At 39.2% G+C, this 24,759-nt stretch overlaps 1 protein-coding gene across 1 annotated transcript in view; it reads right to left on the minus strand.

Annotated features, from left to right (window-relative positions):
* LOC138837133 (arylsulfatase B) overlaps positions 1 to 24,759 on the minus strand; it is a 168,190-nt gene that overhangs the window by 115,440 nt on the left and 27,991 nt on the right. Inside the window, exon 4 of the mRNA XM_070035923.1 lies at positions 20,908 to 21,115. Within this exon, the coding sequence (XP_069892024.1) occupies positions 20,908 to 21,115 (208 nt within the window). The remainder of the gene's footprint in view (positions 1 to 20,907; positions 21,116 to 24,759) is intronic.

The raw sequence follows: 24,759 nt of genomic DNA on the forward strand, positions 1-24,759 counted from the left end.
TTCAATAAAGAATCTCTAGGGAACTCTTGGACAATAGGAATTATCCAAGTTACTAACGCCATATTATCTAAAAGAAATTTAATGTGTATCACGTAAGCAATTACAAAAACTTTGGGGAATTAAATCACTAATGTACGTTTTATTAAGGTATTTTAAAGCCAAGAAGATGGTACAAGTAGTAAAGCACATTCCTAGCAAGCATGAAGCTCTGAGTTCAAACCTCCGTACTCAAAAAAATGTATTTTTTTTCAACTCAGCATACCCAAAATATCAGTTTAATGCAGAAGTGGGGACTCTTTTTATGTAAAGGGCCATTTCAGTTTTCATATCATTCGTGGGCCATACAAAATTAGCCTGCTATATTTGGTCAATCATTTAATTAACTCATCCTAGATGTGATGCCTCGAATTGCTTCTCTTTGGTGAGTTAGGTGATGTCAGCTGGTATTGATGATGTTGCTTTTCCAGTTTTGCATCAGTCAGTCTAGAGAAAAGTTTACTCTTGATGATGAGTTTGGAAAGAACTGCTCAAATCAATAAATTGTTCAAAGCACAGATGCAAATTTCAGGGCATATCTCCTCAATCTGGGAAACGGATCATTGTTTATATAACATTTCTAGAACTCAAGCAGTGGGAGGTTGTTGCATCTATCTTGTAGGGCTATCAGGCACACGTGCTGGTTCCACACTGAACAGTGTAGCAAAGATATTCAATTCCATCTGTTTACTTTTCACGTTCTTAAATCTTTTACTAAACATCGCCACCAGTTTTGTACATTCAAATAGTGTGTACAAGGCTTCTGTCCTTTCAAAGTGTGGAAATACACCATTATTCCTGTACAGTTGTACTTTCTACAGCCCTATTTCAGCTTCAAATGGCTTCATGTTTGAAAGTAGAGGTCTGAGAAGCTGGTTGGGGCCTTGAGGCTTGATAATCAACCTGAGAGGTACTTGGTAATGTCTAAGAGGCTTTTGGGGGGGGTGCGGTAGGGAGGTTTGAACTCTGGGCCTGGGCACTGTCCCTCAGCCCTTCGGCTCAAGGCTAATTCTCTACCACTTGAGCTACAGCGCCACTTCCGGTTTTCTGGTGGTTTATTGGAGTTTCACCGACTTTCCTTCCTGGGCTGGCTTTGAACTGCGATCTTCTGATCTCAGCCTCCTGTGTAGCTAGGATTACAGGCATGAGCCACAGGCGCCCGGCTCTAAGAGCCTTTTAAATTCTCTCTTTTTGACAAAATTTATTTATGGCACTACTGTTGACATTGAATTGTTGAGCTACATACAACGTCTGAGAGAAACATATTTCTTAGTGTATGATGCAGTGGCATATAATTAATTCACTTGGATTAAGAATAGGATGATTCAGTTCTTTCTTGACAAATGCAATTAACCCTTTTATCCAGCTACCCTGGCTAGAAATTTTTTTTTTATTGTGAAAATACTATACAGAGGGGTTACAATTACATGGGCAAGATAATGAGTACATTTTTTATCAAGCATTGTAGCCTCCTCCTTTGTTTCTCCTTCCCATCCCTTCCCATCCTCCCCCCACCCTCCCACCCAATCCTCCCCACTACCCCCCCCACCAAAGTTGTAAAGTTCATTTTTCCACATAACGACTTGTATATCTCATTGTTGCAATGGGTCCACCTGTATCCCTATTTAAACGATTTGTTTTTTCCCTTCCCCTCCACAAATTATACCAACATCAAATACAATGAAAGCAGTGGTTATACCGTGGGGGAGGGACATACAAAGCAACAAAGAAATCATCTTATAAATATGTTAGAAGCAATTGCAAGAAAGAAAAAAAACATTTGAATCCTTATCTTGGGGTTCATTTCACCTAACATCAACTTAACTTTTAAAATGGTAGTTCAAGGTTTTTCATTGATAAAACAGACTGTCAAACAAGTCCTCACCTTTTGTTCTACCATGGATAGCTTCCAGTGCCAGCAGTTCTTCTCACCTGTCAAATTCATCCCACAAATGAAAACAGCTAGGTAGGCAGCATTTGTTATATCTGTTGTCTCATCACAAGCCAGGGAGAAAACTTGAAAAGCTGCATAATTTCTTCACTGTTTTTTTCAGTATCTGTGCTAAATCAATCATCTGATCTGAGATGGTTCTCTGAGACAAATACTCTGAAACATTATGGCTTTGGTGCTAACAATTCTGCAGCAATCACCAAGCAATCTTTCACAAATCTGTTATCTCAGTTTTCTAATGATTCACATGGCCTCTATAGGATGCCTCAGCTTCTTTGTGATTAACTCACTCACTACACAACTCATCGGAATAACATCTGTGTCAAATGAGGCATTAGTGGGAAGCACCTTGGTGTGTGATTCCAAACTCAACTGATGAGCATTGATACATTTGGCCTCCAAAGTAATTGAGTTTCACATGAATTTTGTAACTGCTACAAGTTTACATTTGATTTCAACAACAACAAAAAAATGATCACTTGTCCAGTTCTCTTAGAAAGGTCAACACTCTCATCAACATTTCTTTGTAGTCAGTTTTATTAACTATCCCAGTATGTGTATAACCAGCAATTACCTAAGTTACTAAAGCCACATTATTGAAAAGAAATGTAATGAATGTGCATCGTGTAAGCAAGTTAAAAACTTTTAGAAATTAAAAGAAACCACTAATATTAACAATGTGGTTATTTTCTAATCTTGGATATAGAACATATCCAACATTCCTGTCCTCAGTTCTTGAGTCCTTTTATTGTAATTTCTTAATCTACATCTGAGATTCAGTTTTTTGTGAGGATTGTTGCTTCTGGATGCGTAGTTAAAAGTTGGGTTGGAGTTACTATCTGTGTCAAAAAGAAGTAAACAACAACTTAGTCGTGAGAGGCAAGGTTATCAACGTCAAGAGGAATCATCTCATCATATTAAGTCCCATCATAACTGGATTGCTATAGTTTTGACACACTGTGTTAACAGTTTTGTAACATGTACACTTTCAACCTGCCTGGCACTGACTGTTCTCTGCGTCACCTCAATATGGGCAGATGAGCCACAGGCAGTAGATAAGAAGTAAAAATGTCTTAATAGATACTTGTATATGCCCTGTCTATCTTATAATATACTTGCTTGTCCCTCAAAATTTATGTTAATATAATGATTCACTTAATATAAGTGTATATTGCTATAAAAATAGTGCTTAGACTCACTGTATTTAGAGTCCTGCCTATAGTTGCCTTGGAAGGGCCAGATCGCATGATTTCACAGACTTCACATAGCCTGAGGGACAGATACTCCCCACTACTGTTTTAAAATGTAATCAATGTAATATTTTATTGACGTAGCATTTTCAATCTTTTTTCAGAATGGTTTTGAAATCTAGTCTTTTACAATTATAGCAAACCTTGATCCAACTTAGTCACATTTCAAATTCTCAATAGCAGGTTGACTAAAGGCTGCCACTGGACAGCAAAGACTAAGATCCCTTCCTTGAAAACTGAAGGACAGAATACGATTTAGGATTGGAGTAACTGAGTTATTGCCATTTTCTTAACTCTTCTAATCCATGAGGAGGACTATCAGGTAAGAACAATGTTTGTAACACTTGACAGTTTGGTGTTCTAACAATGAAAGCCTCACAATATGATGTGATATGATACATGCTAGACTGTGTGGAAATTAAAGCAAAGATGGTATGATATATATAGTAAGGGCTACAGGCAGGATCTTCTACCCACCATGATCTGTCTCTGGTGGCTCCTTATGTCACTCTAGCTGGAGAGAATTAGACCTGGCTTCTGGATAAAGGTCAGAGATAGCTTTGGAGGGGAAAGTTTTCCCTTTGTATATAAAAGAAAGACAGAATCTGTGATCTCAGTTACATAAGAATTCACAGCCCAAACTTGCTGAGAACAAAGGGCCTCTGAGGTTGAGAAGAACCAAAGAAAGGTGGGTGGAGGACAGGTGTAGACTGGGCCAAAAAACTGAGGTAGGAATGTCATGTAAGGGACCAACAGGGGAGAAAAGGCAGAAAATTAAAGATTTTCCTCTTCTCTTATTGTCCTGGACAATAAGGCAGCCAGTTCTCCGCTTTCTGCAAGAATACAGATTTGATAACCCAAGCCCATGCACAGGGTTACTTTGAGTCTGTTGTGATTAGGAAAAAAATTACACTAACCTCTGATAAGATTTGTCATGTAGGATATGTGCAGTGTCCATGGGAGCACATGGATCCTGGTCCCCCAACAAGGGTTTTCTAACAACTATGCAAAACTGGCAAACTCATGGGGCTGGGAAGGTGGCTCATGCTTGCCTCGCATACATCAGGCCCTGTGTTCAATTCCTCAGCACCACATAAGCAAAAAGAAAAAAGCCGGAAGTGGCGCTGTGGTTCAAGTGGTAGAGCACTAGCCTTGAGCTGAAGCGCTGAGGGACAGCTTTCAAGCCCCACGACTGGACCCAAAAAAAACCAAAAACCAAAAAACTGGAAGACTCTTTACCCCACCTTCCACAGGCAATTAAGAGAAACCACAGATGATGCCTTAAGCTCTATGTTGGGATCAGTGGGCAAGTCTAATTTTCTGATTCAAAGAATGAAGTTGATCTCCTTTAAAGATCTTTAACCTCTTTCATTTAAGGATCAGAAGAGAGGAAAACTGAGATTTGAAAGAAAAAGTCCACAAAGTTGTATTTTGTTCTACAATTTGCTTTTGTTTTAATATAAAAATGTTTCACATGACTTCCCAATTAAATTACTGCATTTTCCTTCCAATACTGGATTTTTGTGTCAAATGAACACTTCAGGAAAATGTGCCTTGTGTATAACTGTGGTTTTGTGTGTCCCTTTGAATACTCATAGAAAGGCTGGATTGACCTCATCACCACACCCAGAATACATCTTTACTTTCCTCTTCTTGGCTCAGGCCACTACCCATGTCCAACATGTCCTGCCCTCTATTTCATTCACCTCACTACATTTTAGCAATCCATCAAACACAGTTAAATTTTTGTACCATCATTTCTCTGAAGCACCCTGGATGACCAGTCTCTTCTCCAAATTCATCTTTCTTCTCTGCCCTTTGACATATATGCCTGTGCAAGTATGTATGCACTCATCCACCACAAACAATTGCTGGGTTCTTTACTAGGCACAGTGCCAGCAAAGAAGATCAATGTTTTTACCCTCTTCCTGTTTATCACTAACATTTCTCTCACAATATGAGATTACCAACCTGAAGGTCAGGAACTAAACATAGGCCCTGAGGGTCACAGCCTCAGCATGAGAACACTTCCCCTAATCATGCACTTGCAGAAATTATAATCTGATATGGGCACCTCACATTATAGAAAAGTCCTCCTGCCACTATACTAGGTGATCTTTATGATATTGCTTCAGATCCCCTAGGAACTAGTTCACTGCTTTGATAAAATATTAGTGTTATACTTGCTAGATATATGTGTACAGTATTTTCACAATAAAAAAAACTTATTTTTAAAAAAAGAAAATGATGTGGTATTGTTATCTCACCTACTAGCAGTCTGATAACCACAACCACCAATCAGGCCACTCTGTTCAAGGACTCACAGGTGTGAGTGTATGTACAGCACAAAGAGCACTCTGGAGAGCTGGACCCTATCATTCAGTAGGTTGGATTACTGTCAGAGTTCAGAAGGACCTTCTAACATGAAGGTAACACAGATTTAAGATGACATGGTATAGCCAGCTAGAGTGAGCCAGCATTCTTTTCCACTTGTTCCTATTTGTATGTCTGAATGTCACCAAATCACAAGCTGAATTGAGAAAAGATTGATATCTTTTTTGGGGGGAGGGGGAGAATCTCATAGCAGTGGAACACATTTTAAGGTTCATTTTTAAAAATAACTCTTATAAAAACTATATATAGCTGGGTGCTGGTGGCTCATGCATGTTATATTAGCTACTCAGGAAGCTGAGGTCTGAGGATTGAGGTTTGAAGCCAGCCTGGGTGGACAAATCTAAAAGACTCTTAATGGCCCTGAGTTCAGGCCCCAGTATTGGCATCAAACACTACAACTACTACAACAGAAACACACAAAAAAGTGCTGTGTGGATGGAAAAGATTTTTACAAGGAAAGAAAGAAAAAAGACATGCACTTTGAATAGTCATCATTATATGTGGCTCGTAACACTGGGGAAAAAATACAAAAGAGATCACAGAGATTACAGTTGGTTAAGAATGAAAACCACCAGAAAGGAATAAACTTGTGGTGCCAATAATCTCAGAAATATTTTCTCATTAAGAAAACATGAAAAAGGAGCCCTCCAAGGTTAAAGATTGCTCTGTAAGAAGGGAAGAGGCCTGGGAGGCAGAAGTTCTGTACACAACATTTTGTTGATGCTTTATACCTAACTGCCAAAGTCAGCAGGAGGAGTAACTAGGGGTTGTTTCCAATTCACTTCTATTATTGCTTTTAGGCCCTGTGGGGTGATTTCATGCTTCTGAAAGCAGAGGACTAACCCTGGTTAAGGCCAAACACAGCAGGGCAGTCTTCCATCAAGAGCCACAGCACCAGTTCCCAGGCCCTCCTTGAAGAGAGACCTGATCAACTGCCCCAGGGAAGGAGGCTATAGTCTTTTCTCAGCTGAGTCGGACAAGGCCTCAAATCATGTCAGAAAGCCACAACAATCTGTGTATAAACCCACAGTGGAGATGAATATGGGTAGATCCAATAAAAGCTCTCCATTGAACGCTTTTATTTTTGGAGCAAATCCTTGTTACAGATTCCAGTACCACTGGCTCCAGGAAGAACCCCACATGTGGAAGGTAAAGTGAGCAAGAACACAATTCTTTTGGTGTTTCAGTAGCTAAAATTTAAAAACAAAACAAGAAACCTGCTACAAAGTAAATTTCATTTTTATATCCTAGAAGATTTTTTGCTTGATAATACTGTTGCTTCCTTTGAAGCCTTAAGGTCTATCTTCTATCTATTGCTAGTAACATTGCTTTAAAAATTCCAGACCAGCCGGGCGCTGGTGGCTCACGCCTGTAATCCTAGCTACTCAGGAGGCTGAGATCTGAGGATTGCGGTTCAAAGCCAGCCCGGGCAGGAGAGACTATGAGACTCCTATCTCCAATAAACCACCAGAAAACCGGAAGTGGCACTGTAGGTCAAGTGGTAGAGCGCTCGCCTTGAGCTGAAGAGCTGAGGGCCAGCGCCCAGGCCCAGAGTTCAAGCCCCACAACCGACCAAAAAAATAAAATAAAATAAAAATTCCAGACCAGTCAGGTGCTGGTTGCTCACACCTATAATCCTAGCTACTCAGGAGGCTGAGATCTGAGGATCATGGTTCAAAGCCAGCCTATAGGAAAGTCCATGAGACTCTTACCTCCAATTAACATCCAGAAAACCAGAAGTAGGGCTATAGCTCAAAGTGGTAGAGCAATAGCCTTGAGGGGAAAAAAAAAAAAGCTCAGGGACAGAGCCCAGGCCCTGAGTTCAAATCCCATCACCAAAAAAAGAAAGAAAATTTCAGCCCAAACCACCTGAAATCAACCCACTCTTTGTTGATTGGTAACTTGGCATTCCCAGGTTATTTTACCCCCTTTTTCTTCCTCTAGCCACCTCCCTCTGGCCACTACATAATTCCACGGCAAGATAAGAGCAAGAGAGAGAGACCACAGCAGCCCATTTTATCAATAGTTGGCAGGTAGAATAAAATCTTGAAAAGAATAATAAGATTTTATAGAGTGATCTTTTCACACCTTTGGCAAACAGAGTTTTTTCCCCGTGCCAATCCTTCCCAACCCTTACAGATGGCTGCACATGGGTCAAAAAGGCATACTTCTGCCAAAAGTTTACCAATAGTGAATAGTTGTATTTCAGCTGTATTGAGTAAGCTATTCAGCAAGCTCCCATGGTGAAAACCATTCCCAGGGGAATTATGGAGCCATCTTTTTGCCCACGCTGTGACTAAGACAGCCCACAGCTCTAGTCTGGCACCCATGAGGCATTGTTATTTGCACTGGTACCACAGGGAGCCACTCAACAAAGTCAGGAGGCAGAAGCATTGGATTGGAAATGAAGAAACCAAGTCGGGTCTCCATTACACCAGTCCATTGCTCAAACTGCTTCTTCACCTTCAAAATGAAAAGCCAGATTGTTCAGGGATATCTCCAAAGTCCTGTTTGGCTCTATCTTTCTAGAACAACTTTCTAGACTTCCATACATGGCTGTCAGGTGACCTCTGTTCTCCTCTGGATGTTCTCCTTTACTGACACAGTGGCTATTTGCATGTATTCTGAAATTGGACCAACCTGAGTTGGAGTCCACCCCTACATGTAGGAGTTGCCATGCATGACTTTGAACAAATTACATTGTTCTCTAAGCAATTACTTCTTCATTTAGAAACTAGGGGTGATAGAAGTTCCTCCTGAATGAGTATCCCCTGTCAAGTACATAGCACAGTGCTGAGGGTACAGCAAATGCTATCAATTATTGGCTGTTACTATCATTATCGTCCTCATTAAATTATTTTCACAAAGATATCTGGAGTTGACCCTTTTCCTCTTTCTAAACTTTTTCTTTTCTTTTGTTTTTGAGTGGGTGGCAGGGAGTAGTTCCGGAGTTTTCTAGACAGGTACTCTATCCTTGAGCCATATCCTTAACTCTGTTGTACTTTATTTTCCAGACAGGATCTCACATTTTTCTCTGGGGCTAGCTTTAGAATGTGATCTTTCTGTGATTCAAAGCCAGCCTGTGCAGAAAAGTCCCCTTGAGACTCTTAACTCTAATTAACCACTCAAAAACCAAAAGTGGTGTTGTAGCTCAAGTGGTATAGTACTAACCAAGGTTAGTACTCAAGAGCACAAAGAGACTCAGGGACAGTGCCCAGGCCCCAAAACCAACCAACCAAACAAACAAAAAAAGATGCTCAATAAAGTACAAGTCATTTACAAGAAAATAAAATTTAAAAATATATAGAAAAGGAAAGTACAAGTTATTTTTTATTCAACCATGGTATCAAATGTACACCTGTGGACTAGATAATGGGATTCACCTTTAATAGTTACTCAGAGCTTCCTATATTATCAATCTTATTTTCAGGATTTATTACAAAAGTCCTTAATAGATTCCATGAATTCCCAAGAAAACTAAAACCAGCCCCTTCTAAATATCAAAGGCCCTGAGGTGTAATGCTATGAAGAACATCACAGCCATATCCAAATGTTGTAAGCAGTTAATTATCATTCACAAGTACTGGTCCTACAACTATTGTTTTTCTGGAGGAGGCAAATAATGATAGTTATTCTTTTTTTTTTTTTTTGTCAATTGTGGGGCTTGAACTCTGGGCCTGGGTGCTGTCCCCCAGCTCTTCAGCTCAAGGTAAGCACTCTACCACTTGAGCCACAGCACCACTTCTGGTTTTCTGGTGTTTTACTGGAGGTAAGAGTCTCATGGATTTTCTTGCTTGGCCTGGCTTTGAATGATCCTCAGATCTCAGCCTAGGATTACAGGTATGAGCCACTGGCACCTGGTATAAAGTCATTTTTTTTCTGCTTTTCAGAGTTATCTGCTGAGCTAACTATTCTGGTCCAAGTGGGTGACACTAAGGCCACCATGAAACTATCCATATGAGCATTTGCCTAAGTTGTGCATGCCTCTCCCATGAACAGCCTATTTGGTTAGACTGCTGTAGGAGACAGCAGATGTGGGTACCATATGAGACACATGTAAACATACATATCGACAGCTAGTGGTGTCCTGATCTTATTTCATCCCCTTGTTCTTCTGCAACCATGGCTTTCCAGGTGATTATTTCTATACAGAATTTATATTTCATCTTGATTCATCCTTCCATGTAGCCTATCCTTCTTGCCTCAAAGGGAATTTTGCCTCCAAGGTGTTCTGAGATAAGTGTACAATTTCATCTTAAACTGACCTTTAAAATGGAATGCAAAAGAAGAGGAGAAATGAAACCCAAATAAATTAGAAAACTTCTTGCCATTTAGTCAATAAATACACTATTTGATACATGCTTTGTATTAATTATAAGCTCAGAGAAAGACCACAGTGTTCTATCCTCATAGAAGTATGAAAATATAGATTAATTTATGTTGTTCCTGATAAAAAATTCAAAATATCAACCACAACTTATTGTATACATTAGGCAATATTTTTTTTCGAAAAACCACTGATAAACCTGGTAAATACAGAAATTGAGAGGTGTGGGATTATGGGTTCAGTGGTTCATCAAAGAAAATATAAATGCAAGAATTTCCTCTTACCTTTATTTTCACTGGTTATTATTTTCACTCAATGAAATAATCAAAAGATTAGAAACTCTTACTAATAAAATTTCAAATGATCTTTTTGCTTATGTGGTGCTGAGGAATCAAACCCAGGGCCTCATGCATGAGCCACCTTCCCAGCCACCAGTGAAGGGTATGTCCAAAATTCACAATGATCTTCCTGTAACTTCATAGTTTTCCGTTTAATAAAGTGAGTTTTCTGCTTATTTGGCCTAAAACATCAAAGCCCTTTCTAAGTCTTAATCAAATTTCCATCTCCCAATGGCTACATAACTGACTAGTCATCTGTTTAAAGTACCCCTGAGGTGTAGATACCTACACACGGCCTATCAGATTCCTTGTCATTAGTTTGAGGCTGTTTAAAAGGCCACCATACTAAAAATACTATTTCAGAAATGTATAAATAGGTTTTCCACACTAGAAAATGTACTCAATGAATAAATCAAAAATTCTAAGTTATAGCTTTTGAAGTTGTTCTTTACAATTGGACTCATTATAAGTTCATTTGCAAGAAATGAACTTGCAGAGGGGGCAGGGGGCCCCCCTGCAGAGATGAGAAGGGATGGTAAGGGAAAACAAAGGGGGAGGCAACAATGCTTGATAAGAAATATACTCATTACCTTGCTCGTGTAGTTGTAACCCCTTTGTACGGTATTTTCGCAATAAAAAAAAAGATTTGAAATTTTAAAAAAAAATTCAAATGATACAACAAGTTCTTGGTATGGACACTAACATGCAAAATCTAAAGAGGTGAAACAATAATTGCTAAGGAAAAAAAGTATTGCAGTCTCATAGTTTTGAGAAATTTATTTTTATAAATACATTTATAATTGCAGAAAGAAAAACAGTATGGATACACAAGAATTTTTTCCTTAGCTTTGTTAGAAATTCATTTAAGGGTTTGCAGTATCTAGACAGACTCTTGCTAGAAGTCATAATACTGTATTTCTGGCACAGAATTTCTGTAATATTTTAATGTTTGTCAATTGCATAAACACAGTTAAACCTATAAAGTGGCTTTCCATTTTCCAGCTATCTATTTTGAAGAGAATTCTATGCTTGAGATATAAGAGAATTAGTTAGGATTTAAGATTTAAGAGAATTAGTTAGGATTCCTTTTTATTCCATTTGAGGTATTAAATTACATCTAATTTTGTAAAGCTTGGGTAATAAATGTTAAAAGTTTAGGCTTTACAATAAATGACTTGTCCAAACAGAAATGTGCTATGTAACAAGATCTAGTAATTCACAACTGTAGTGCTACTGATGTCTGGGTGAGTACCCTTCTCCATTGTGCAGAATTGGCCTGAGAACTGTGATGCCTTTCCACTAAAAGGCAACTTCACCCTGAAATCACTGTAGCAACCAAAGCATTACCATACATTTCCAAATGTTCCCTGTTCCCATTGTCTAGTGCACTAGAACTCCATGGGCTGTGAAACTACTGCTCATGGATTACATAGGCATTCTGGTCATGAGCTACACCCTTTCCCGCTCTCTGTAAATGCATCCTAATACTCCCAAAAGAAATGGCTCCCCTAAGACTGTCAGCAGCACTAACAAACGTTATGAACCACCTCCTCCCCCCAGAAAAAAAGAGCCAATCATCTTTCCTAGTAACAGGATGTTATTAGGTCAAAATTCTCCTAAGTGTTTCCTTTTCCTCCTGTATTTTTATTGGCATCAATTAGTTGTACAAGGGGGTTCATTTTGACATGTCCATTTATGCATACAATGTGCTCTGATCCGATTCAACCACTCTGTCCACCCATCTTAATTGTCAGAGTCTGCAAAAGGCCTACTTGCTTCCAAATACCCAGTCAAGCCTAAAATGAAAATCTGGGCCTGCTTAAAACACATCAGTGCTTTCCCAGTACCATCAGAGGCCCTCCATAATTCCTTCCTCCATGGACACTGAATGAATGAGTAAATGGTCAAACAGCTTTAATTTAACAGATGCTGAAAGTGAGCTAGAATCCACATAATTCACTAGCAGAAAAGCTAGGACTTGACTTCTGACCACATGCTACCAGAGAAGAATTAGAAGGGAATCTTTGTATAGTATGTATCTGCACAGATGGCAGTATTTATTAATAATATTAAATATTATAGTGAGGCATTAATCAATCAAGGCTGTAATTTATATGCAGTAAGGACATGAGAAAACAAGTTAGAGTTTTCTAATCAGCTTTTTTTGAAGAGTTTATTTCTAGAAATGAGTGCATTTTCTTGAAATGAAAGCTGCTCACACCTATTTAGTTTCTGAGAGCTGTTTCTATTTCTGTACCTCAGCCCAAAGGTTCTCTCACCTGAATTTTTGTTTAAAAATTCCTAGGCCTAAGCCTGGTATTTGTGGCTCACATCTGAAATCAAAGTTACTCAAGAGGCTGAGATCTGAGGATCACGGTCCAAAGCCAGCCTGGGTAGGAAACTCTATGAGACTATTATCTCCAATTAACCCCCAACACACACACACACACACACACACACACACACACACACACACACAGACACACACACACAGACACACAGACACAGACACACAGACACACAGACACACACACACACACACACACACACACACAGAGTCAGAAGTAGAGCTGTGGCTCAAATGATAGAACACTAGACTTAAGGGGGAAAAAAATCATAGGTCTAGACCTCTGGATTTCTTAGTATGCCTATGATAGAGTCTAAGAAATTAAACTTTGGACTGGCTGTATGGCTCAAGTGGTGGAGAGCAGCCTTGAATGAAAACGCTGATTGAGAGTTCAAGGCTCTGGTAATGGTATCAAAAAAAAGGAAAAGAAAAGAAGATAAAATTGTGGGAGGGAAGGGAGGGTAGGGGGAAAACAAAGGAAGAAGCAACAATGCTCAATAGGAAAAGTACTCATTACCTTGCTCGTGTAACTGTAACCCCTCTGTACAGCATTTTTACAATAAAAAGTACCAAAAAATATAAAATTTTATAAGACATGATATTTAAAGTACATAAAGCTAATTATTTCAAAAAGTCCAATCCAGTGACATGTAGTACATCTAGAATATGGTGCAGCTATCACCTCAGGAAGTGAAGGGATTTGGAGTTTAATTTTTTTTTTTCTTTCAGGAAAAGAGGCTGGTGGTACTGGGGTTTGAATTCCGAACCTTATGCTTGCTAGGCAGCCATTCTTATTTCTTAAACCATGCCCCCAGCCCAATTTACTTTTATTTTCAAATAGAGGCTCCCTTCTTGCCTGAGCCAACCTGGACCCCTTCCCACCCACTTGGGATGACAAATACATGCAACTACATCCAGTTTTTTTTTATTAGTTGAGATGAGGTCTTGCAAATATTTTGCCCTGGCTGACTGCCAACTGTGATCAACCGGATCTGAGCCTCCAAAATAGCTAGAGTTACAAGCATGAGCCAACTAACTCGGTAGGAAATGTCGCTTTAACAAAGTATGGTGTGGTGGTCTCCAGATGACACAGAGAGAACTACCTTAAGCACGCAAATGCTTGGTAGAGACAAAGAATGAGATGCTGCATAAATTCTCTCTGATTATGAGTTTTTTCAAAAACTAGTTTCCCTAAGCATCAAAACTTAAAACCAACTCCTTGCCTCTCTAGCTTGTCACTAAATACAAGCTTGATCCTAAGAAACTAGCTTATTTCACAGTGTATTGGACTGAACATTTACTAGTTTGGATGTACCCAGCATTCTTATCCTTATAACTGGAAAAAATAGAAAAAACTGGAAAAAAATGAATCATTGCTCTGATTTTAGTCCAGGTCTTCTCTCCTTGAGTTTAATCACATATTATATAGCACATTATTAAATCCTACTTTGGGCAATAAATTGTGAATAAACACAGAAAAGGTTTGAAATAAGAAATAAAGAGATGGGGCTGGGAAGGTGGCTCAGTAGTAGAGTGCTTGCCTTGCATGCATGAGGCCCTGGGTTTGATTCCTCAGCACCACATAAGCAGAAAAAAAAAAGCCGGAAGTGGTTCTGTGGCTCAAGTGGTAGAGCGCTAGCCTTGAGCTGAAGAGCTGAGGGACAGTGCCCAGGCCCAGAGTTCAGACCCCACAAGCAGACCCAAAAAAAAAAAAAAATGAAGAGAATGCTTCTTCTTAGAGTCAAAACCTCAGTACCTGAAACTGGTTATTCTGGTAAGAGTTAATGTAAGTGTGGAATGGCTGCATCAAGATACTGGGGTCAACCACTGTTTGCTCCTTAGGGTTCCAAGCATCAAATTTCCTAGTTTTAACTCATGACCCAGTTACTCAAGAATCAGCTCTCATTTTAACCCTTTACTTATAGTCAGGTTCCTGGCAGGTAGCATCTAGACAGATGGTGACACTGGTCCAGGATAAAGAATGTTTTCCTAATAACCACTAGTGCTGTTTCTCTTGACCAACATCTTGCTATACAAGATGAAAACCCATTACAACATTAGAAACCAAGATGGACAGATAGGTGCTGATAATAGAATTTTGAAATCATTTTTACAAACTGTAAGGCTAAAGAGCTAGGCTGAGTAAGGGCTGTCCTATCCTTCATTGCTTTTATTCAGTGAAGAGGATCTAGCAGGCAACAATTTAACATAAAAATGAAGATTTCTGAAAAAGTTCTACCCAGAAGGAATCAGAGAAAGGAAAAATATGGGAAAAGACCTGAAGCAAGCCAAAGTAGTGGAGAAAAAATGGGATGAGATAAAAGGAAAAGAAGATGAGGCCCCAAGTAACAAATTACCTAGGTAATCAAACATTCACTTTGCTTTGGGCTTCAAATTTTGGCTCTTCTGTTTGTTTGAAGTGTGACAAGTGACAACTTCCTGAAGTTTTTGGTTCTTTATTAGTAAAGGGGAATGAGAACAATCTCATAGGGTTACTTTGAGCTTTTCTTTTTTTTTCTTTTTTGTGCCAATCCTGAAATTTGAACTCATGGCCTGATCTTTTGTGCTGATCTTTTGTGCTGAAGGCTATCACTGTACCAACTTGAGCTACACCTCTACTGCCCTCTACTTGTAATTGACTTAAGAGTCTCACAGACTTTATTGCCTGGTCTGGCTCTGAACCACAATCCTCAGATCTCAGCCTCCTGAGTAGCTAGGATTACAGGCATGAATCACTGGCACTGGGTTACTTTGAGTTTTTATTTTTATTTTATTTATTATTATTATTTTTTACTTTGAGCTTTAAACGTTTATACCACAAGCAACAGTGTAAAAGTATAGGAGGAAAAAGCTGGACGGGCCTGGGCATGCAGTTAAGATTACTAAATAAACACTGGTTATTATTATTACTAAGAAGCTTAGGAGAAAAGGGAACAAAGGCTGCAAAGAAAGAAATCTGCAAAGAAACTAAAAATGCAGATATTGAAGAAAACTGAAACAGTCAAAATGACTAACTGTTAATGCAGAGGGGCTCCAGAAGGCTGAGAAAGGATAAAAGGCTAAAAAGGGATGAGAAAAAGTTCACTGAGACGCTAAATAGATACTCTATCCCTATTAATTACAGATATTTTTAAAGAAAATAAATCAAGCAGAAGAAAAGCAATAAGCTACCATATGAATAGGAAAACGTCCTGAGTGAAGAACAACCCAGTATGTGGACTAAAGGGCTCACTGCATTTCAGGCAAACGCAATTTTAAAATATTTTAAAAATCCATTATCTAAATATAATTAGGCAAAAAAATGTGAAATATGGAGATAACTTTTTTAAATGCCTCCAAAGAAGGCCCCAGGAAGATCTAGCAAACTTTCAGAAAAGTATGTTCTAGATCAAAGAAAAGATAGAAAATATGTCCAAATTATTTTATCAAGCAAATTTAATCAAGACAATAAAACCTCACAGAGGAAAAAGGAAACCTACTTCAACTTTTAAATTAATGTAAAAACTCTAAATAAACCCTAGTAAATTGAATTTGGCATAATATGAAAATAAATAACACAATAAAGTTGGATTTAGCCCAATAAAGTGTACAAATCAATGGATCAAGAAAATGTGGTGTCTGCACCAGAATCAATTCCAAATGGATCAAAGACCTTGGAGTCAAAGCAGACACTCTGAAAACATTACAGGATGGAATAGGAGAAACCCTAGGTCTCCTTGGCACAGGCTGAAATTTTCTGAATAGAGACCCAGAAACACAACAAATCAAAGAAAGGTTGGACAAATGGGATTGCATGAAGCTACAGAGCTTCTGCATGGCAAGGGACATAGCTAGCAAGATCAATAGAAAGCCTACGGATTGGGAGAAGATCTTCACTAGCCATACAATGGACAAGGGTCTCATATCTAAAATATACTTGGAACTCAAAAAATTAAATCCCCCAACAACAAATCCTCAAAGAAACAACTGCCCAATAAATAAGTGGGCTAAAGACTTAAAGAGAAAATTCTCTGAAGAGGAAGGAAGGATGGTCAATAGACACATGAAGAAATTCTCAACCTCCCTAGCCATAAAAGAAATGCAAATCAAAACAACATTGAGATACCACCTCACTCCAGTTAGAATGGCAAAAATCAAGAACTCTAACAACAACAGATGCTGGAGGGGATGTGGACAGAAGGGAACCTTACTTCATTGTTGGTGGGAGTGTAAACTTGTTCAACCACTTTGGAAAGTAGTATGGAAGTTCCTCAAAAGACTCCACATAGAGCTCCCCTATGACCCAGCAATCCCCTTTGGGGCATTTACCCAAATGTTTACAAACAAGACCACACTAAAGCTACCAGCACAACTATGTTTAGCAGCACTATTTACTATAGCTAAGATATGGAACCAACCCAGATGCCCCTCAGTAGATGAATGGATCAAGAAAATGTGGTATATATACACAATGGAATTCTATGCCTCCATCAAAAAGAATGACATTGCCCATTTGTTAGGAAATGGAAAGATTTGGAAAAAAATTATATTAAGTGAAGTAAGCCAGGCCCAAAGAAACATAGGTCCCATGGTTTCCCTTATTTGCAATATCTAGTATATGTCTGAGTCAAGCAGAAAAGGTCAGATAAGGTGATGTTAGGGAAATGAACCCTAAGATATGTATTCAATGTTATTTTTCTTTCATGCAATTGTTTCTAACGTATTTATAAGATTATTTCTTTGTTGCTTTGTATGTCCCTCCCCCACGGTATAACCCCTGCTTTCACTGTATTTGATGTTGGTCTAATTTGTGGAGGGGAAGGGGAAAAACAAATCGTCTAAATAGGGATACAGGTGGACCCATTGCAACAATGAGATGTACAAGTCGTTGTGTCCAAAACGAACTTTACAACTTTGGTGAGGCGTGGGGGGGGGGAGGATTCGGTGGGGGGCGGGGGGGGGGGGGGAGGATGGGAAGGGATGGGAAGGGGAAACAAAGGAGGAGGCTACAATGCTTAATAAGAAATGTACTCGGGCTGGGAAGATGGCTCAGTCGTAGAGCACTTGCCTTGCATGCCTGAGGCCCTGGGTTCGATTCCTCAGCACCACATAAGCAAAAATAAAAAAGCCGGAAGTGGCGCTGTGGCTCAAGTGGTAGAGCGCTAGCCTTGAGCTGAAGAGCTGAGGGACAGCACCCAGGCCCAGAGTTCAGCCCCATGACTGGACCAAAAAAAAAAAAAAAAGAAATGTACTCATTGGGGCTGGGAAGGTGGCTCAGTGGTAGAGCGCTTGCCTTGCATGCATGAGGCCCTGGGTTCGATTCCTCAGCACCACATAAGAAAAAAGCCGGAAGTGGCACTGTGGCTCAAGTGGTAGAGCACTAGCCTTGAGCTGAAGAGCTGAGGGACAGCGCCCAGGCCCAGAGTTCAGGCCCCACTACTGGACCCAAAAAAAAAAAAAAAAGTAAAAGAAATGTACTCATTATCTTGCCCATGTAATTGTAACCTCTCTGTACAGTATTTTCACAATAAAAAAATAAAATAAATAAAAATTAAAAAAATAAAATGTGGTGTATACACACACACACACACACACACACACACACACACACACACACACACACACACAAACACAACGGAACTCTATGCCTCCATCCAAAAGAATGACATCGTCCCATTTGTTAGGAAATGGAAAGACTAGGAAAAAATTATATTAAGTGAAGTAAGCCAGGCCCAAAGAAACATAGGTCCCATGGTTTCCCTTATTTGCAATATCTAGTATAAGTCTGGGACAAGCAGAAAAGGTCAAAAGCTATGTACATATGACCAGATAAGATGATGTTAAGCGAAATGAACCCCAAGATAGGGACACAAGTGGTTTTTTCTTTCTTGCTATTGTTTCTAACCTATTTATAATGTACCATGTGATTTTTGTTGATTTGTATGTTCCTCCCCCACAGTATAACCCCTGTTTTCACTGTATTTGATGTCTGTGCCGTGCATTTTGTATATACACTTCTCTAATTTGGGGAGGGGAAGGATAAACAACAATATGCTTAAATAGGGATACTGGTTGACCCATTGTAACAATGAGATGTACAAGACACTATGTTGAAAACTGAACTTTACAATTTAGGCTTGGGAGGGAAAGTGTAGTTGTGGAGGTGGGAGGGAAGGGATGGTAGGGGAAAAACAAAGGAGGAGGTAACAATGCTTGATAGGAAATGTTCTCATTTCCTTGCGCATGTAACCGTAACCAGTCTGTACAGTATTTTTACAATAAAAATGTATTAAGAAGCATACATATCTAACATTAATATATATGTTAATTTAAGCACAGTGCCAGAATATAAAATAACCCTCCCACAAGGTAATCCTCACTTTTTCAGTAAGAATCACCACTGTCATCTTGGATAACTAAAGCGTTACAGATATTCATTAAAGTCAACTCCTTATTTTAAAATAATTATGAACAAAGATTTAATACCATAAATATTGAGCTAAAATAAGTTTTATTATCATATATCCACCTCTTTGCATGCAATCCTGATACCAATATCTATCTCTGTGATCATGAGAGCCACTCTGAGATACTTAAAACAGTCTTCCAACCCTACTTTTTCCCTTCTAAGCATGTCTTTCCCATGGATAATGTATTACTTCATATACACTTGCAATTTAGGACATCATTTGTCCTGAAGTTGTGTAGCTGTGATATAACAAAGGTATGTTTTAATAAACTTGCCATCTCTAATTTTTGAAATTGTGAGGTAACATTCTAGGAATTAGTGTTAAACATTCTAGCCTCCTTTTCGCTGGTTCTTTCTAGAGACTTTGTAGGCATTTAATACCAGCATGGATCATATGCTATTCCAGACTCTTTAAAATAAATGATACATTATGTAAGGAATTAAATATAAGATTTCTTCCTATTTTTTTTGGTGGGGTCCGGTCGTGGGGCCTGAACTCTGGGCCTGGGCGCTGTCCCTCAGCTCTTCAGCTCAAGGCTAGCACTCTACCACTTGAGCCACAGCGCCACTTCCGGCTTTTTTCTTTTTGGTTATGTGGTGCTGAGGAATCAAACCCAGGGCCTCAGGCATGCAAGGCAAGCGCTTTACCACTGAGCCACCTTCCCAGCAAGATGTCTTCCTATTTTTTGAAGGATAACTTTTGGAGAAAAACCTATCTTACATTTAACCCTTTTCACAGCAAGGAACACAAATAAAATTACAATATTTAGATGGCACTGAGGCAACTGAACATGGCTATTCAAGTAGAGATAGCCACTTGCCTGACTGAACATGGCTATTCAAGTAGAGATAGCCACTTGCCTGGCCTTACCCAGTTGCTCAGCATATCCATCTTTAGCAAAGCTCTGCTGTGTCAGAAGTACAATAAAGGACTATACCTAAAGGCACATAACCAAATATTAGAAAATTGTATGTAATGGGGGAAATGGGGAATCACATATGTAACACATTAGGAATTGGAAAGGTCTGCCATTGGAAAGGTCTTCCATAATGAAGATTTTTCCAAAATCAGCTCTGGATGCCAAGATTATGAATTTTCTTTTTCCCTTCTTATCTGTTTTATCTGTAATCAACATCTATAACATTATTTGTTGTTGTTGGCCTGAACTCTTGAGCCTGCTCACTGTCCCTCAGCTCTTCAGCTCAAGAGCTCTCTTGGTAGCTCTCTACCACTTGAGCCACAGTGCCACTTCCGGGCTTTTTTTGTTTATGTGGTGCTTAGAAATCAAACTCAGGGCCTCATGCATGCAAGGCAAGCACTCTACCACTGAGCCACCTTCCCAGCCCAACATCTATAACTTTATTGTTAGAAAAATTTTTAATACAAAATAATGAGCACTTTGAGCCTCTACCTAAATTGAACTGGCTTCATTTCTTATTTATATAATGTCATAATTCATGTCTACACTGATACAAATGCTCATTCCCCCCAGTCCCCGGTAGTCGTATTCATAGAAGATGGCTGGGATGTAATATAGAAATAGCTACTTCTAGCCCAGGGACTCATTTATGCAGTTACTGAGTACTTAGTTTCAAGTATACTGCTAGAATATTCTGATATCTAAAGGAAAGGAGAAAAAGCACCTAATTCTCTTTCCTCAGGTACATCTTTCTATCCATTTCAGTCATGTCTCCACTACTGCAGTTAGCATTTGTTTTAATAAGGAAATGCTAACTGTTCCAATTTATCTTCTTTCCACTTATTGAACACTGTGTCTTAAGCTTCACCAAGAGATGAGTTTATTGACAGACTTACCTGTGGAGAAGATGAACACCGTGTTGTTCCAGAACCCATAGCTTTTTAAGGCTGCAGTGACATTTCCTACTGCTTCATCCATAAGGGACACCATTCCGGCATAGATTTTCCTGTGTTTATCTTGGATAAAATCATATGGCTTTAGGTATTCCTCAGGGACCTGAAGTGGGTCATGGACAGACTGGAGAGCAAGGTAGAGAAACAAAGGCTGGAAAAAGAATATGTTCGTGTCAATAAAGAGAGTAGCATGGAAGCATTAAATACAAACAGAATGAGATAATCGAGAATTATCAGTTAATAAAAATAGTATCAAAGTACATTGAAAATATTTGTGAATTAGTATATAATAAGAAAATCCAATATATATAAACAATCTTTACAACCCAATAGTAAAGTGGGCAAAGATTTTTGAAAGAAGAATACACTTGGGATTGAACCCAGGGCCCACACATTCTACCTCTTGAGCCACACATTAGCCCTATTGTTTATATTTTGTTTCTGAGACAGAGTCACCCTAACTTTGATCAGGTTAGCCTCAAAGTTGAGATCCTCTTGCCTCTGCCTCCCAACTAGCTAGGATTATAGGCATGTAATACTGTCAAAGCCCTGAAAAGAATTTAATAAATATTTCTTCAAATATATACAAATTGTCCTAACCATATAAAAAGATGGTCAACTTCATTAGTCATTAGAGAAATGCAAAACAAAACTAAACTGTGAAGGCTGGGAGGTATGATAGTACAGTGTCAGCCAATGAGCAAAAAGGTCAAATCAAGAGTTCAAATCCCAGTCAGTTGGTAGGATGTCAGCCATGATAGGCAAGCACTCTACCACTAAGCCACATTCCCAGCCCTTTTTAATATATTTTATGAGAAAACAAGAAATGTCACACTATTTTCATCTTTGATATTGTACCTAACATAAGAACAAACTAATTCCTGAAAACCAAGAATAGTGATCCACTGATTTTATTTTCTTACTTCAACCTGTCCATAGCTTTGAACATAGGTAGGACAGCAGGTGAATCTTCCCTGCCTAACAAGCTTTGCTGAAGGCACTCTTTCCATTCTGCTCCCTCCTACTACAGAACTCTCCAGCAAGCCAGAAACTCTGAACACAGGAATAAACATAGTTTCCTTGATGTATTCAAAGTATTCTTTGAAGTACTGGAGCTCATAAGTGAGTGAAAGAAGAAAGCAATTAGGAAGCACTCCTATTTCATGTTTTACTGTTGGTAAGTTGTTTTAAACACCATAAACACTCCTGTAATGCAGCAAAGAGTGCCAACAGACAATCAAAAGTTTATTTATAGTTCAAATCTTTTCAGATGAAAACTTAGAAATAAGCCAAGTGCTGGTGGCTTACACCTATAACCTTAGCCAGTCAGGAGACTGAGATATGAAGATCTTAATTGGAAACCAAAAAGATGAACTGGAGTCATGGCTCAAGTGGTAGAGTGTCAACTTTGAGGGATGAAGCCAAGAGAGAGCAAGAGGTCCAGAGTTCGAGCCCTAGTACCAGAAATAAAACAAAACAAAAACTTAGAAATAAAAATTTCCCAAAAATTAAATGTTAAAAAATAGCTAAGTACTAATTACACTACTTTAAAATATTTTTAAACTAAAGAGGTAGAAAATGAAATAACAGAAGACAGAACCGTACATCTGTACATGCCTCCACTACCCACAGCAACCCTTTTCATATTACACGTACACTCCATAACACACATCATACCAGAACCCCAGGGTTCTTCCAGACCTCAGTGAGGAAGGATTGTGGTGGTATGGCTCTGTGGTGAAAGCAGTGGTCTGGGTCTTCAGCAAGCTAACTCCAGACAACAGCCAAGGACTGGATGAAGATAGGGTTAAAATCCTGAAAGCTACAATTTGCAGCCCACATAAAATGTTAAGGAAGATCAGAAAATACTACATAAGAATCTGTTTTAAATTTCATTCTTTCAAAGAATCAGAGTCAGAATCAGAATCAGAATCAAATCACTATATTTTCACATTCTAGAAGAAAACAAAGTGCTACACCATGAACAACAAAGGCCTCCTCCCCAAGTGCTGTAAATTGTTCTAGGTTCTCCCCTACTGTTCTTTGTGTAATTGGCAGAGGCAACTGACACGAAAGTATAATACTTCCCTGCCTCCATCAGAAGGGTCCAAATAGACCCTGCTGTAAGAAAAGAACAAGAGAAAAGTATAATGCATTCATTTAAGTATTGTGTGGCTTAGGAGGTTTCAACTAAAGACCCAAAGACATGGAATAATCTGTCCATTTTGATGCTTAGATTCAATGAAGTAGAGACAGCTATGTAGAAAGCCATAATCTAATGGGAACAAACGGAGTGGAGAACTGGTGAAAGCCTGCCTGTTCAAAGTCTTCTTGACTTCTCTGATACAGCTAGTTTATATTTCATCCTCTCAGGTATGTGTCAGGATCCCTAGGATGAGTTCTGTAACATCAGTCAAGTGTAGATCAGAGAACTTCCTTACAGCCAGCTTTTCCATAGACAAGTAGAGAAATGTTATGTTTTTATTCTTGGCTTTGGGGAAAAGGAAACGGATTTCTATTTCTTGAAGAAAAGGCAGAGATTCCAATAGCCTGCCCCAGGGAGCAAAGGGCATCAAGAGACAGAATACAGCCAGAAAGACCTCCCTTCTGAGGCAACTGCAAGACCTTCCATTCAATGTTCTCTGAATGTGAAATGCAATACATAGGAGACCATTTTGGGGGTTCCTACACTTATAAACATGAGCATCTATGACCCAGCTTTGAATTCCCAATATTATGTTGTGAGGATGGAGGAAATTGAGAGAGAGGATGGAGAAGATATGCTCATTAGGTGAAGGAGTTAAAACAGATTATCCTGAAGCACAAACTAAGTTAAAGACACTTGAAAAATAGCAGGTGCAAGATTTCTTTGACCAGTATGTTGTTTTTTAAAGAGAGAAGATTAAATTACTATGTGAAAGACCCTCTTCCTGCACTAGAAGGAAAGACCACATCCTTATCCTCAAGAACAGGAAGTCTCAATAAAGAGAACTTGTTAAAACACACACACACACACACACACACACACACACACACACACACACACACACACACACACACACAAAAACTACCTCTCCCCCTCCCCCCCTCCTCTGGGCCTGGGCACTGTCCCTCAACTCTTGAGCTCAAGGTTAACACTCTACCACTTGAGCCAAAGTGCCACTTCCGCTTTTCTAGTGGTTTATTGGAGATAAGAGTCTCACAGACTTTGAATTGAGATCCTCAGATCTCAGCCTCTTAAGTAGCTAAGATTACCTATGTGAGCCACCAGCACCTGGCTTATAACCCTATCTTTTAAGCCTCCCACATGATTTAGCCACAGTTTACTATTTATTCTTTGTCTAACCCAACATGCAAATAATTGACTAATTTTGGGGTCTTAACTTCTTTTTTTGGGGGGTGGGGTCCGGTCGTGAGGCCTGAACTCTGGGCCTGGACGCTGTCCCTCAGCTCTTCAGCTCAAGGCTAGCGCTCTACCACTTGAGCCACAGTGCCACTTCCGGCTTTTTTCTTTTTGCTTATGTGGTGCTGAGGAATTGAACCCAGGGCCTCATGCATGCAAGGCAAGCACTCTACCACTGAGCCACCTTCTCAGCCCCGGGGTCTTAGTTTCTTTATGTAAAAGCTTTTCTTTTCCATAACTGGTCCCTAGTAATTAAGGACATTTCCATTACTTTTGAGTGGTTAAAAGTATAAAACTACAGTAGTTCCTATTGGTCTAACTTCTATTGACTCAAACATAAGAAGAGAAAGTGAGAATCATATCTCAGTGTAAAGACCAGGGTATCAGGTGAC

The sequence above is a fragment of the Dipodomys merriami genome, unplaced genomic scaffold (assembly GCF_024711535.1).
Source record: "Dipodomys merriami isolate MVZ:Mamm:240054 unplaced genomic scaffold, mDipMer1.0.p SCAF_263, whole genome shotgun sequence".
Taxonomy (NCBI): Eukaryota; Metazoa; Chordata; class Mammalia; order Rodentia; family Heteromyidae; genus Dipodomys; species Dipodomys merriami.